This window comes from Rhinoderma darwinii, chromosome 1 (genome assembly GCF_050947455.1).
Source record: "Rhinoderma darwinii isolate aRhiDar2 chromosome 1, aRhiDar2.hap1, whole genome shotgun sequence".
Lineage (NCBI taxonomy): Eukaryota > Metazoa > Chordata > Amphibia > Anura > Rhinodermatidae > Rhinoderma > Rhinoderma darwinii.
In genome coordinates, this window is record NC_134687.1 from 92038174 (window position 1) to 92050839 (window position 12666).

At 42.2% G+C, this 12666-nt stretch overlaps 1 protein-coding gene across 1 annotated transcript in view; it reads left to right on the plus strand.

Annotated features, from left to right (window-relative positions):
* The first annotated feature begins 9796 nt into the window (after positions 1–9796).
* LOC142752211 (cytochrome P450 3A29-like) overlaps positions 9797–12666 on the plus strand; it is a 37114-nt gene continuing 34244 nt past the window's right edge. The window contains exon 1 of the mRNA XM_075860204.1: positions 9797–10047. Coding sequence (XP_075716319.1) covers positions 9977–10047 — 71 coding nt within the window. The 5' untranslated portion in view covers positions 9797–9976. The remainder of the gene's footprint in view (positions 10048–12666) is intronic.

Here is a 12666-nt window from a genome sequence, read left to right on the forward strand (position 1 = left end):
TAAGGACGCAGCCTAGTTTTGGCCTTAAGGCTCAGAGCCCATTTTTCAAATCTGACATATTTCACTTTATGTGGTAATAACGTCGGAATGCTTAAACCTACCCAAGCGATTCTGAGATTGTTTTCTCGTGACACATTGGGCTTCATGTTCGTGGTAAAATTTGGTCGATATATTCAGTGTTTATTGGTGAAAAATTGCAAAATGTTGAGAAAATTTTGAAAAAATTGAATTTTTCAGAATTTAAATGCATGTGCTTGTAAAAAAGACGGTTATACCACCCAAAATAGTTACTAGTTCACATTTCCCATATGTCTACTTTAGATTGGCATCGTTTTTTGAACATTCTTTTATTTTTCTTGGACGTTACAAGGCTTAGAACATAAACAGCAATTTCTCATATTTTTAAGAAAATTTCAAAAGCCTTTTTTTTAAGGTACCTCTTGAGTTCTGAAGTGGCTTTGTGGGGCCTATGTATTAGAAACCCTGATAAAACACCCCATTTTAAAAACTAGACCCCTCAAAGTATTCAAAACAGCAGTTAGAAAGTTTTTTAACCCTTCAGGCATTTCACAGGAATTAAAGCAAAGTGGAGGTGAAATTTGCAAATTTCATTTTTCTTGCTGAATTTCAATTTTATTCATTTTTTTTTCTGTAACACAGAAGGTTTTACCAGAGAAACACTAAATATGTATTGTCCAGATTCTGCAGTTTTTAGAAATGTCCCACATGTGGCCCTACTGCGCTCGTGGACTAAAACACAAGCCCTAGAAGCAAAGAAGCACCTAGTGCATTTTGAGTCCTCTTTTTTTATTAGAATATATTTTAGGCAGCATGCCAGGTTTGAAGAGGTGTTGAGGTGTCAAAACCGTAGGAATCCCCCAATAGTGACCCCATTTTGGAAACTACACCCCTCAAGGAATTCATTTAGGGTTGTTGTTACCATTTTGACTGCACAGTTTTTTCACAGCACGTATTTGAATTGGGCTCTGAAATGAAAAAAATGTCATTTTTTCCAATAAAATGTCATTTGTGATCAAAATTTCTTATTTTCACAGGGAACAAAATACCCCATTTTGTTGCCCAATTTGTCCTTAGTGTGGCAATACCCCATTTGTGGTGATAAACTGCCGTTTGGGCCCATGGGATGGCTCAGAAGGAAAGGAGCGCTATATGTTTGTTGGAGTCCAGATTTTGTTGGATTCGTTTTCGGGTGCCATGTCGCATTTGCAGAGCCTCAGAGGTATCAAAGCAATGGAAACCCACCAAAAGTGACCCCATTTTGGAAACTACACCCCTCAAGGAATTCATTTATCATTGTGGTTAGCATTTTGACCACACAGTTTTTTCACAGCACCTATTTCAATTGGGCTGTGACATAAAAAAAATGACATTTTTTCCAATAAGATGTAATTTTTTACCAAAATTTCTTATTTTCACAGGGAACAAAATACTCAATTTTGTTGCCAAATTTCTCCTGAGTGCATCAATACCCCATTTGTGGCAATAAACTGCCGTTTGGGCCCATGGGAGGCCTCAGAAGGGAAGGAGCGCTGTGTGTTCTTTGGAGTACAGATTTTGCTGGTTTGGTTTTCGGGTGCCATGTCGCATTTGCAGAGCCCCAGAGGTATCAAAGCAATGGAAACCCACCAGAAGTGACCCCATTTTGGAAACTAGACCCCTCAAGGAATTCATTTATGGTTAATGTGACCATTTAGACTCCATAGTTTCTTCACAGAACTTATTTGAATTGGGCTGGGAATTAAAAAAAAATATATTTTTTCCAATAATATGTCATTTTAGCTCAAAAATTCTTATTTTCACAAGAAATAAAATACTCCATTTTGTTGCCCAATTTGTCCTGAGTGCGGCAATACCCCATTTGTGGTGATAAACTGCCGTTTGGGCCCATGGGAGGGCTCAGAAGGAAAGGAGCACTGTGTGTTCTTTGGAGTACAGATTTTGCTGGATTGGTTTTCGGGTGCCATGTTGCATTTGCAGAGCCCCAGAGGTATCAAAGCAATAGAAACCCACCACAAATGACCCCATTTTGGAAACTACACCCCTCAAGGAATTCATTTATGGGTGTTGTGACCATTTTGACCCCATAGTTTTTTCACAGAACTTATTTGAATTGGGCTGGGAATGAAAACAAAATTATTTTTTCCAAATAATATGTAGTTTTGGCTGAAAATTTCTTATTTTCACAAGAAACAAAATACCCCATTCTGTTGCGCAATTTGTTCTGAGTGCCGCAATACCCCATTTGTTGTGATAAACTGCCCTTTGGGCCCATGGGAGGGCTCAGAAGGAAAGGACCACCCTTTGGCCTACTGGGGATTTTCTAGTGCGAAGTCATGTATGCAGAAGCCCCTGAGGTACCAGTACAGTTGAAACCCGCAAGAAGTGACCCCGTTTTAAAAACTACACCCTTAAGGCATTCATCTAGAGGTGTAGTGAGCATTTTGACCGGAGACCTACACCCCATAAACTGTAATGTGGGTTCTCCCGGGTATGGCAATACCCTACATGTGGCTGTTATCAGCTGCCTGGACACACAGCAGGGCCCAGAGGGGAAAGACGAGGGGGGATAAGCTGTGTGGAGTGCATCAGGGTAAGTAAAATTGGGGTAAATTATAAACCAAGGGATGTATGATAAATTTTAAAACACTTTCATACAGAGCTCTGGTTATTCGGGACACGTGTCACATTGATATATTGTGTCATCCATTATCGCCCTCTTATAGCAGACTTTGCACCTCTTTTGACTTTTTCCCTTCTTGCCAGTTTGGTGAACTTCTCCTGGAAAGTGTTGCCGTCCTGGTACGATGCGTGTGGCCTCGCTTCCAGAAGTACTGGGTGCCCCCCCTTCTTGGTCCCTAAAGATTAGGTTCTTGATAATCACCTCTTGAAATTCCAGGAAAGTTCCCGTCTGGCCTGCACATCGACGTAGAATGTACGCATTGTACAATGCCATCTGTATGATGTGCCCGGCCAGCTTCTTATACCACACCGCATGGCGCTGTAGGGCTTCAGGGCTTGATCTTACAAGTCCACACCTCCCATGTACCTATTGTAGTCCAGGATGCAGTCTGGTTTGGGGGTGGCCTTTCCTTCATATATCCTAAACCTGTAGGTATACCGTGATGCACTCTCACAGCTTATACATCTTCACGCCATACCTTGCCCTCTTACCCGGCAGGTACTCGCGGAATTGAACCCTCCCTTTAAAATGTACCAGGGACTCATCAATAGAAATACAGTTCTCTGGGGTGTATGCTTGGGAAAACCGGGCACTGGAACGGTCTAATAGGGGTCTCCGTTTATACAAACGGTCAAAACTGGGGTCATCTCGGGGTGGGCACGGCTTATTATCAGTATAATGTAAGAAGCGAAGTATTGCCTCATTTATTTATTTTTTTAGGTTCCAGTTCAGTTCTGAAGTTGCTTTGAGGGGCCCATATATTAGAAACCCCTATCAAATACCCCATTTTAGAAACTAAACCCCTCAAAGTATTCACAACAGCATTTAGAAAGTTTATGAACCCTTTAGGTGTTTCACAAAAATTTAGAGCAAAGTAGAGGTGAAATTTACATTTTTTTTTTGTCAGAAAATCCTCTTTATACCATTTTTTTTATAACACAAAAGGATTTATCAGAGAAACGCAACTTAATACGTATTGCCCAGATTCTGCAGTTTTGAGAAATAAACCACATGTGGCCCTAGTGCGGTAATGGACTGAAGCGCCGGCCTCCGAAGCAAAGGAGCACCTTGTGGATTTTGAGCCCTCCTTTTTATTAGGCACCATGTCCGGTTTGAAGAGGTCTTGTGGTGCCAAAACATTGGGAACCCCCCAAAAGTGACCCCAATTTGGAAACTAGACCCCTTGAGGAATTCATTGCAGTTTTCTTGGGGTGCATGCGGCTTTTTGATCAGTTTTTATTCTATTTTTAGGTGGCGTGGTGACTAATAAACAGCAATTCTACTATTGCTTTTTTATTCTATTTTTTTTACAGCGTTCACCGTGCGATATAAATGACATATTCACTTTATTCTGCGGGGCGATACGATTACGGCGATACCAGATGTTTATAGTTTTTTTATGTCTTATGGCGTTTGCACAATAAAATACGTTTTGTAAACAATCATTCACTTTTTGTGTTACCTTATTCTAAGAGCCAGAACGTTTTTATTTTTCAATCAATATAGCCGTGCGAGGACTTATTTTTTGCGTAACGAACTGTAGTTTCCATCAGTACCATTTTTAGGTACATGTGACTTTTTGATCTCTTTTTATTCAATTTTTTGGGAGGTGAAGTGACCAAAGAATTGTGATTGTGGTTCGGTTTATTATTATTTTATTTTACGGCGTTCACCATGCGGGATAAATAATGAAATAATTTTGTAGTTCAGGCCGTTACGGACGCGGCGATACCAATTATGTATAGTTTATTTGTTTGTTTATATATTTTTATTAATAATAAAGGACTGATTAGGGAAAAAGGGGGATTTTTACTTTTATTACTTTTAAATCTTTTATTTTCTTATTTTTACACATCTTTTTTTAACGTATTACTTTGTCCCACTAGGGGACATGAGGGCAGGAGGCTCTGATCGCTATTCTAATACACTGCACTACATGCGTAGTGCAGTGTATTAGAACTGTCAGCTACTCACTGACAGCAAGCATAGTGGGTCCTGACGTTGTCAGGACCCACTAGGCTTCCGTCTATGGCATAGCCGGACGCCATTGTTTGGTGTCCGGTTGCCATAGTCACCATCGCCGGCCGCTATCGCGTAGCAGGCCGGCGATGGCAGCTTAACCCCTAAAAAGCCGCAATCTCTATAGAACGCGGCTTTTAAGGGGTTAATCAGCGGGGATACAGCGATCGGTCCCCGCTGTAGGAGCTGTGACAGCTGCTGAACAAGACAGCAGCTGTCACAGCTCCTGTATGTGTCGGGAGGACGGCCGAAACGGCCGTTACTCCCGAGACGTACTATTACGGCATGGAGCGCGAACGATACAGCTGCCATGACGTAATAGTACGTCAAGGAGCGGGAAGGGGTTAAGGAATCAACCATCACATGGCAGAAAGCACCAAAGTCTCACTGCTCTTACAGTAAAGAATCCCCATCTGTGATGATGGTGAAACATTTTTTCCTCTAGACATAGATGATGCCCCCATGTCATGGTTACATGCCTAGGCGTAAAAAGATCATTATAAAGATCTCTGCACTGTCCATTCACATATTTTTACATTGTAATTAGATCACCCCTAAAGCGTCTTTTTTCTAAACTGAATAACCCCAAGTTTGATACCCTTGTTTAGTGTTGAGCCAGTTGTTAACCTAGTCACACATGTTTTCTCCCAGTATTCACATTTCCTGTGCCAAACACAGTAACAAAAGTCTTTGAAAAGTCTAGATACACAACATCCGCAGCCTTACCCACGGAGGTGGTTTTCGACTTCTGCTGCCCCCTAACCCCATGTAGGGAAGCAGTAATCTGAATCGATGGTGACAGCTTGTTGCCAATATTGCTAAACTATCAATTTATGAAATAATAAATATTCTGTCTGCCACCACGGTGGGGGGGGGGGGGGGCTACTGTATTCAGATTTATACAGCCTCCATTAAAGAGGCGGGGGGGTGTTGTACTAAAATCAGGGTACATGATACTCAAAAGGTATGTGCCACTGCTGTGGGAGGTAGGCATGCGGCATTATTGAGAAAAAAAAAATAATCACCACACTAATAGACTGTTGAGCGATTCTGATGGTTTAACCCGTTAGTGACCGGCCCATAGTGTTTCTACGTCGGTCACTAATGGGCCTTATTCCGATGCAATAGACTTTTTACGTCGCTGCATCGGAATAAGTAAACAGAGCAGGGAGCTGTCAAATCTCCCTGCTCTCAGCTGCCAGAGGCTGTCAGGGGGCTCGGCGTGTGAAATTATTATATTCAGGGGAACATTGTGCATAACACTTTTATATTCAGGGGGCACAGCTTGTGGCATTGTTATATGAAGGGGACACAGTGTGCATAACTCTTAGACCTTATTCACACGAATGTGTTATACGTCTGTGCTACGCGCGTGATCTTCCCGCGCGTCGCACGAACCAATGTTAGTGAATGGGGCCGTTCAGACTGTCAGTAAATTTCACGCAGCGTATGTGCGCTGCGTAAAACTCACGACATGTCCTATAATTGGTAGTGTTTCGCGCAGCACGCACCCATTGAAGTCAATGGGTGCGCGCAAATCGCGCACAGCACACGGAAGCACCTCCGGGTGCCGCGCGCTACAGTTGTAAGATAAATGAATGTAAACATAAAACCAGAGTGTCATAATGATGATGGCACACGGACCTTTTGCGCGCTCAAAACGCAGCGTTTTTTGCGCGTGCAAAACGGACATGTTCGTGTGAATAAGGCCTTATATTCAGGGGCCGCAGTTTGTGTAGCACTATTAAATACAGGAGGCACAGTATGTGGCACTATTATATTTAGAGAGTACTGTGTGTAGCACTTAAATATTCAGGGGACGCAGTGTGTAGTACTATTATATTTAGGGGCAAAGTCTGTGTAGCACCATTTTATTCAGGGGGTACTGTGGGAGGGACTCCGAGGATTTTGTCAGTATAGAGTGTGGGGATGTGCTGCAAAAGCAAAGAGCCTAAGTAATCTGAGTGGCAAAATAGCTAAATCTCGTGGCTGGGAGCAGGTGTCATAACGAACTGGGCCAGAAACAGACAAAAAGGAGAATGACTCCCATCAAAGACATCACCTGTGACTCACTAAACGTCACTGCGACGCATCAATACTGGATTCACTTGTATGTTCTGCAGAGATTATGTGTGGTCCCAGTCTAGATTGTAAAACAAAAACCCCCAGCCTATGATTACCATTAGGGCTAGTTCACACTGAGTTTTTTGCAGGAGGAAAATTCCTCCTTCAAAATCTGCTCCAGGGGTTTTTTGCACAGTGGTTTGACAAAAATGTGTCAAAACACTCGTCGAGGCGTTTTTTTTCCCGTCTCCCACTGATTGAAATGGGGTTTTAGAGGCGGAAACCGCCTGAAGATAGGTTATGTCGCTTCTTTTTACCGCAAGGCGGTTTTTTGCCGCTCACGGTAAAAAAACGCCCCCGCCTCCCATTGAAGTCAATGGGAGGCCTTTTCGGATGTTTTTTGCCGAGTTTTGCAGAGCGGTTTTCGCGCCAAAAAACTAGTAAAAAAAACTCTGTGTGAACAGGGCCTTATTCAGGTAATTCTTGGAGTTGGAGTTTTACATGGAACAAACGTATATGGCAGAGTTTTACCTGACTTAACTTAGTTCTAGTACAGCTGAGCACTTCTGCACCTTCATTTCAGTGACAGTAGGGGTCTCCGCACCTGGACCCCACCGATCAAAACTTCTGTTATGACATATCTAAAGTTTTTTGAAAGTGCAGTTAATCTTTAACGCTTTCTCTGCCCTTATGCTAACGGTTTCTGGTCACACTCAGATAAAAACATTGCACATATTCATAAATGTAGTTATATACTGTATATATATATATATATATATATATATATATATAAATTCATGAATATGTGCATATATATATATATATATATATATATATATATATATATATATATATACAGTAAATAGGCAGCACACTGAAAGGCTTTTAGTGAAAAAATTCGCTTTTGGGGTCAATAAAGCAGAAACTTTCTTCACTATAAGGGTATGTTCACATGCACTGTTTTCAGACGTAATTCCGGCGTTTTACGCCTCGAATTACGCCTGAAAAAACGGCTCTAATACGCCTACAAACATCTGCCCATTGCTTGCAATGTTTTTTTTTATGATGTTCTGTTCCCACGAGGTGTAATTTTACGCGTCACTGTCAAAAGATGGCGCGTAAAAAGACGCCTGCGTCAAAGAAGTGCATGTCACTTCTTGGGACGTTTTTGGAGCCGTTTTCCTTGTCTCCATTGAAAAACAGTTCCAATAACGTCTGTAAAATACGCCGCAAAAAACGCAAGTTGTTAAAAAACTTCTGAAAATCAGGAGCTGTTTTCAGGCGTATTTTGCTACTGCGTGTGAACATACCCTAAGGGTATGTTCACACGCAGTGGTTTCAGGCGTATTTCGGGGTGTTTACGCCTCGAAAAAATTGAATCTGAACGCCTACAAACATCTGCCCATTGAAATCAATTGGAAAAACAGCATTTAGTTCATACGGGGTGCCTTTTTACGCCTCTGTTTTAAAAAACGGAGCTTAAAAAGACGCTCCGTAAAAAGAAGTAGCATGTCACTTCTTGAGGCGTTTTTTGGAGCTGATTTTCCATTGAGCACTATGAAAAACGCCTCAGAAGAAGCTCCAAATTAAGCTTAATTTTCAGCTTCAAAAACGCCTGAAAATCAGAAGCTATTTTCTCTGAAAACAGCTATTTTCAGACGTTTTTTGCTAACATTATATGGGACCCTTTCTCTCCAATATCTCATCATAAATCACCCCTTGTGTCTCTCTAACAATCAATCAGTAATTGTTAACCATATGGGTATGTGCACACACACTAATTACGTCCGTAATTGACGGACGTATTTCGGCCGCAAGTAGTGGACTGAACACACTGCAGGGAGTCGGGCTCCTAGCACCATACTTATGTACGATGCTAGGAGTCCCTGCCTCGCTGCAGGACAACTGTCCCGTACTGAAAACATGATTACAGTACGGGACAGTTGTCCTGCAGCGAGGCAGGGACTCCTAGCATCGTACATAAGTATGATGCTAGGAGCTCGGCTCCCTGCACTGTGTTCGGTCCGGTACTTGCGGCCGAAATACGTCCGTCAATTACGGACGTAATTAGTGTGTGTGCACATACCCTAAAATGTATTACCTCAGGCATTCATGCAATCTGATAGAAGAAGATGTCTTTAAGGTGACAGAGCGCCCCCTTACCTACTGGGCCCCTATGCAGTTGCACCAATGGTATGTTTATATATATATATATATATATATATATATATAGTAAAAAGGGACCTTCCAGGCAGTGTTGTAGCCAAATAATCAGGCAGATTTCCATGTACAGTTGTCCAGAGTTTATTGTGCAGTCACAGACAGTAATTAAACAGGCTTCGCTTTAGCAGGAAATGCAGAAAATAAAAGGTCCTTGGTTTCTGGATAACATACAACCCAAGTTCAGTGCTTGTCACCAAGCTTTGTAGGTTCAGGCCAAATGTGCTCTCTCTTTGCACTCTGGTAAATTCAGGGTTTGCACTCCCAGTCTGGTCTTTCTGCAGCACCTCAGACTCCACACTGCTCTCTGCCAGTCCCGTTTATTAGTCTCCCTGGACACACCTGGACTCCAGGCTCAGATAGATAACACCAGGCATGGAGCATGGAGTGACCTTCTTACATAAGATCGTCAGTCACCCCTAAAGCCCGGACCCAAACTCCAGTCACTTACATTACTGAGACAAGAAGCCTCAATGACACAAATCTACCATCAACTACCTTACCCACAGATTGTTTCCAATATATAGATATAAAATCTCAGATATAACTTAAATTGGTTACAGTTTTTACATAGTGCTAGAACTTGCCGGCATTACTACTTCTGCCCCTGGATATCACATGCCTAATGGATAATAAACAATAAGATGGTGTTATTAGCAGCACAATTTGCCGTCTACCTCAGGCAGCGGAATTGTATTAATCACCCTGCCATTTCTATATACACCAGAAATATTACAGCAGTCTACATTATGTGGCAGAAGAGAAGTATATGTTATCTCTGTGCACACTTATAGAAGTCCCGGGCCTGTGGCCAGCTATGTGATCCCTCCTCCAGATCAGCGTCACTACAGGGCAGGGAGCAGTATATAAACAGCTACCCGAGTACAGAGAGACAGAAGTGCAGGAAGACATCAAGAAGAAGGGAAAGACCTGATATATACAAGAGAGGACAACAGCTAAGGAAGATTAAGCATGTATCTCATCCCAGATTTCTCCAAGGAAACATGGATCCTGCTCATCATATTGCTGGCACTTCTCACTTAGTAAGATTTATATTCTTTCTTCTAAAGAGTTTCTGCCTTTGTCCTTTCAACCATATAATAAGTGAAGGATTGTGACTTTACATTCATGAATCTGTATGTCTGTATTCTTCATCCCAGGATAAGACCTATGTATACAAACATTTCTGCCCCCGCCTATTCCTGCAGTTGAGGCCCCGGAGATCACCAGAAGTGTACTAAAGCTAAACAGACACGACGTTACAAAGCTATTGTCTATAATGTGCTACGTTATTATAATTTATCTTCTCCCTTTGATAACATGTATATTAGTGGGTACAACGGGTAATATAGTCATTCTTCCCAGCAAGGAGCATTAGCCAAGACCTTAAATGCACTCTTACATTAACCCCTTAATGACCTAGCTATTTGTTTACGTTTTTCCATCGTCTCATTCCAAGAGCTATAACTTTTTTTTAGTTTTGCGTCGACGTAGCTGTATAAGGTCTTTTGCGGGACAAGTTGTATTTTTTTTAATAGCACCATTTTGGGGTGAATATAATTTACTGATTAACTTTTATTAACTTTTTTTTGGGGGGGAATAGAAAAATCCTGAAATGTTGCCACTTTTTTTGCGTCCTAAATCTACGCCATTTAATAACTTTATTCAGCGGGTTGTTACGATTGCAACAATACCAAATTTGTATTTTTTTGCGGGACGACTTGTAGTTTTTATTGGTACTATTTTAGAGTAGATGCAACCTTTTTGATCACTTCTTTTTATGGCACGATTTACTTTATTTTTTACGGCGTTCACCGTGCAGGTTAAATAATGTAATAGCTTTATAGTTGGGTTCGTTACGGACATGGCGATACCAAATATGTGTAACTTTGTAACTTTTTTTTACTTTATATTGTTTTTTTTAATAATAAAGCATTTTGTAAGGGGGGGGGAAAGTGTTATTTTGTTTCAAAAAATGTAACTTTTTTTTTTATTAACTTTTTATTACTAGTCCCACTTGGGGACTTTACTATGCGATCATCCGATCAATTTTATAATACACTGCAATACTTTCGTATTGCAGTGTATTACTGCAGGCATTCACTACAGGCAGACCTGGGGGCCTTTATTAGGCCCCTGGCTGCCATAGAAGACCCGACACCCGGCGATCTTATTGCCGGTGCGATGAGAGAGGGATCTCCCTCCCTCGCTCCAAAACCACTCAGATGCAGCGCTCGCGTGAATACGGCCAAAAATAGAACATGTTGTATCTTTTTATGAAAATGTGAATACACCCATAGAACTTAATTGTATTCACTGTCATGTGAATATAGCCTTACTATCATACCTCCCAACTTTCAAGTATCACAAAGAGGGACAATTTTTTTTCTTTTAAGCCACGCCTCTAATCCCACCCAATCCCCGCCCATACACACCCGATTCAGCTCACACAGTATCATACTCCCATAGTGCCTCCCACACAGTATAATACCAAATAGCTGCCCCTACACAGTATAATGCCTTCTAGCTGCCACTATACAGTATAATGCCCCATAGATGCACCCATACAGTATAATGCCCTCTAGCTGCCACCATACAGTATAATGCCCCCATATATGCCAATATACAGTATAATGCCCCATAGATGCACCCATACAGTATAAAGCCAACACAGATGGCCCCATACAGTATAAAGCCAATACAGATGCACCCACACAGTATAAAGCCCACACATATTCTCCCATGCAGTATAATGCCCATACAGATGCCCCATGCACTATAATGCTCAAACAAATTCCCCCATACAGACAGCATAACGTCCCCATAGCTTGCCCCATACAGCATAACACCCCCATAGCTTGCCCCATACAGTATAATGCCCCCTTAGCTGCCCCTAGTTCCAATGCCCTTGTAGATAGTGATACAGTGCCCATGTAGGTAGTGCCAAAGTATATTGCCCTATTGCTGCCACCATACAGTATAATGCCCCCATACAGTATAAGGCCAACACAAAAGCCCCCATACAGTATAAGGCCAACACAAAAGCCCCCATACAGTATAATGCCCACATAGATTCTCCCATGCTGTATAATGCCCACACATATGCCCCCATGCAGTATAATGCCCAAACAAATTCCCCCATACAACATAATGCCCCCATAGCTGCCCCATGCAGTAAAATGCCCATACAGATGCCCCCATAGCTGTCCCATACAATATAATGCCCCATAACTGCCCCATACAGTATAAAGCCCCGTAGCTGTCCCCATACAGCTTAAAGCCCCCCTACAGCATAATGCCTCAATAGCTTCCCCATACAGTATAATGGCCCCATAGCTGCTCCATACAGTATAATGCCCCATAGCTGCCCTTATACAGTATAATACCCCCAAAGCTGCCCCTAGTGCCAGTGCCCATATATAAAGTGCCTGTGCCCTCTCGATAGTGCCACAGTGCCCATGTATATAGTGCCACAGTTTCCATGTTGATAGTGCCACCCCCCTGTAGATAGTGCTACCCCCACCCTGTAGACAGCGCCATTGGGACTCCCTCTAGAAGCGGAATCCCCAGCCAGAGCATAGGCCAGGGATTCCGCTCCTAGAGGGAAGCCCTGATGTTACTGTCCATATATGGACAGTGACGTCAGTGGATACTCCTTGAGA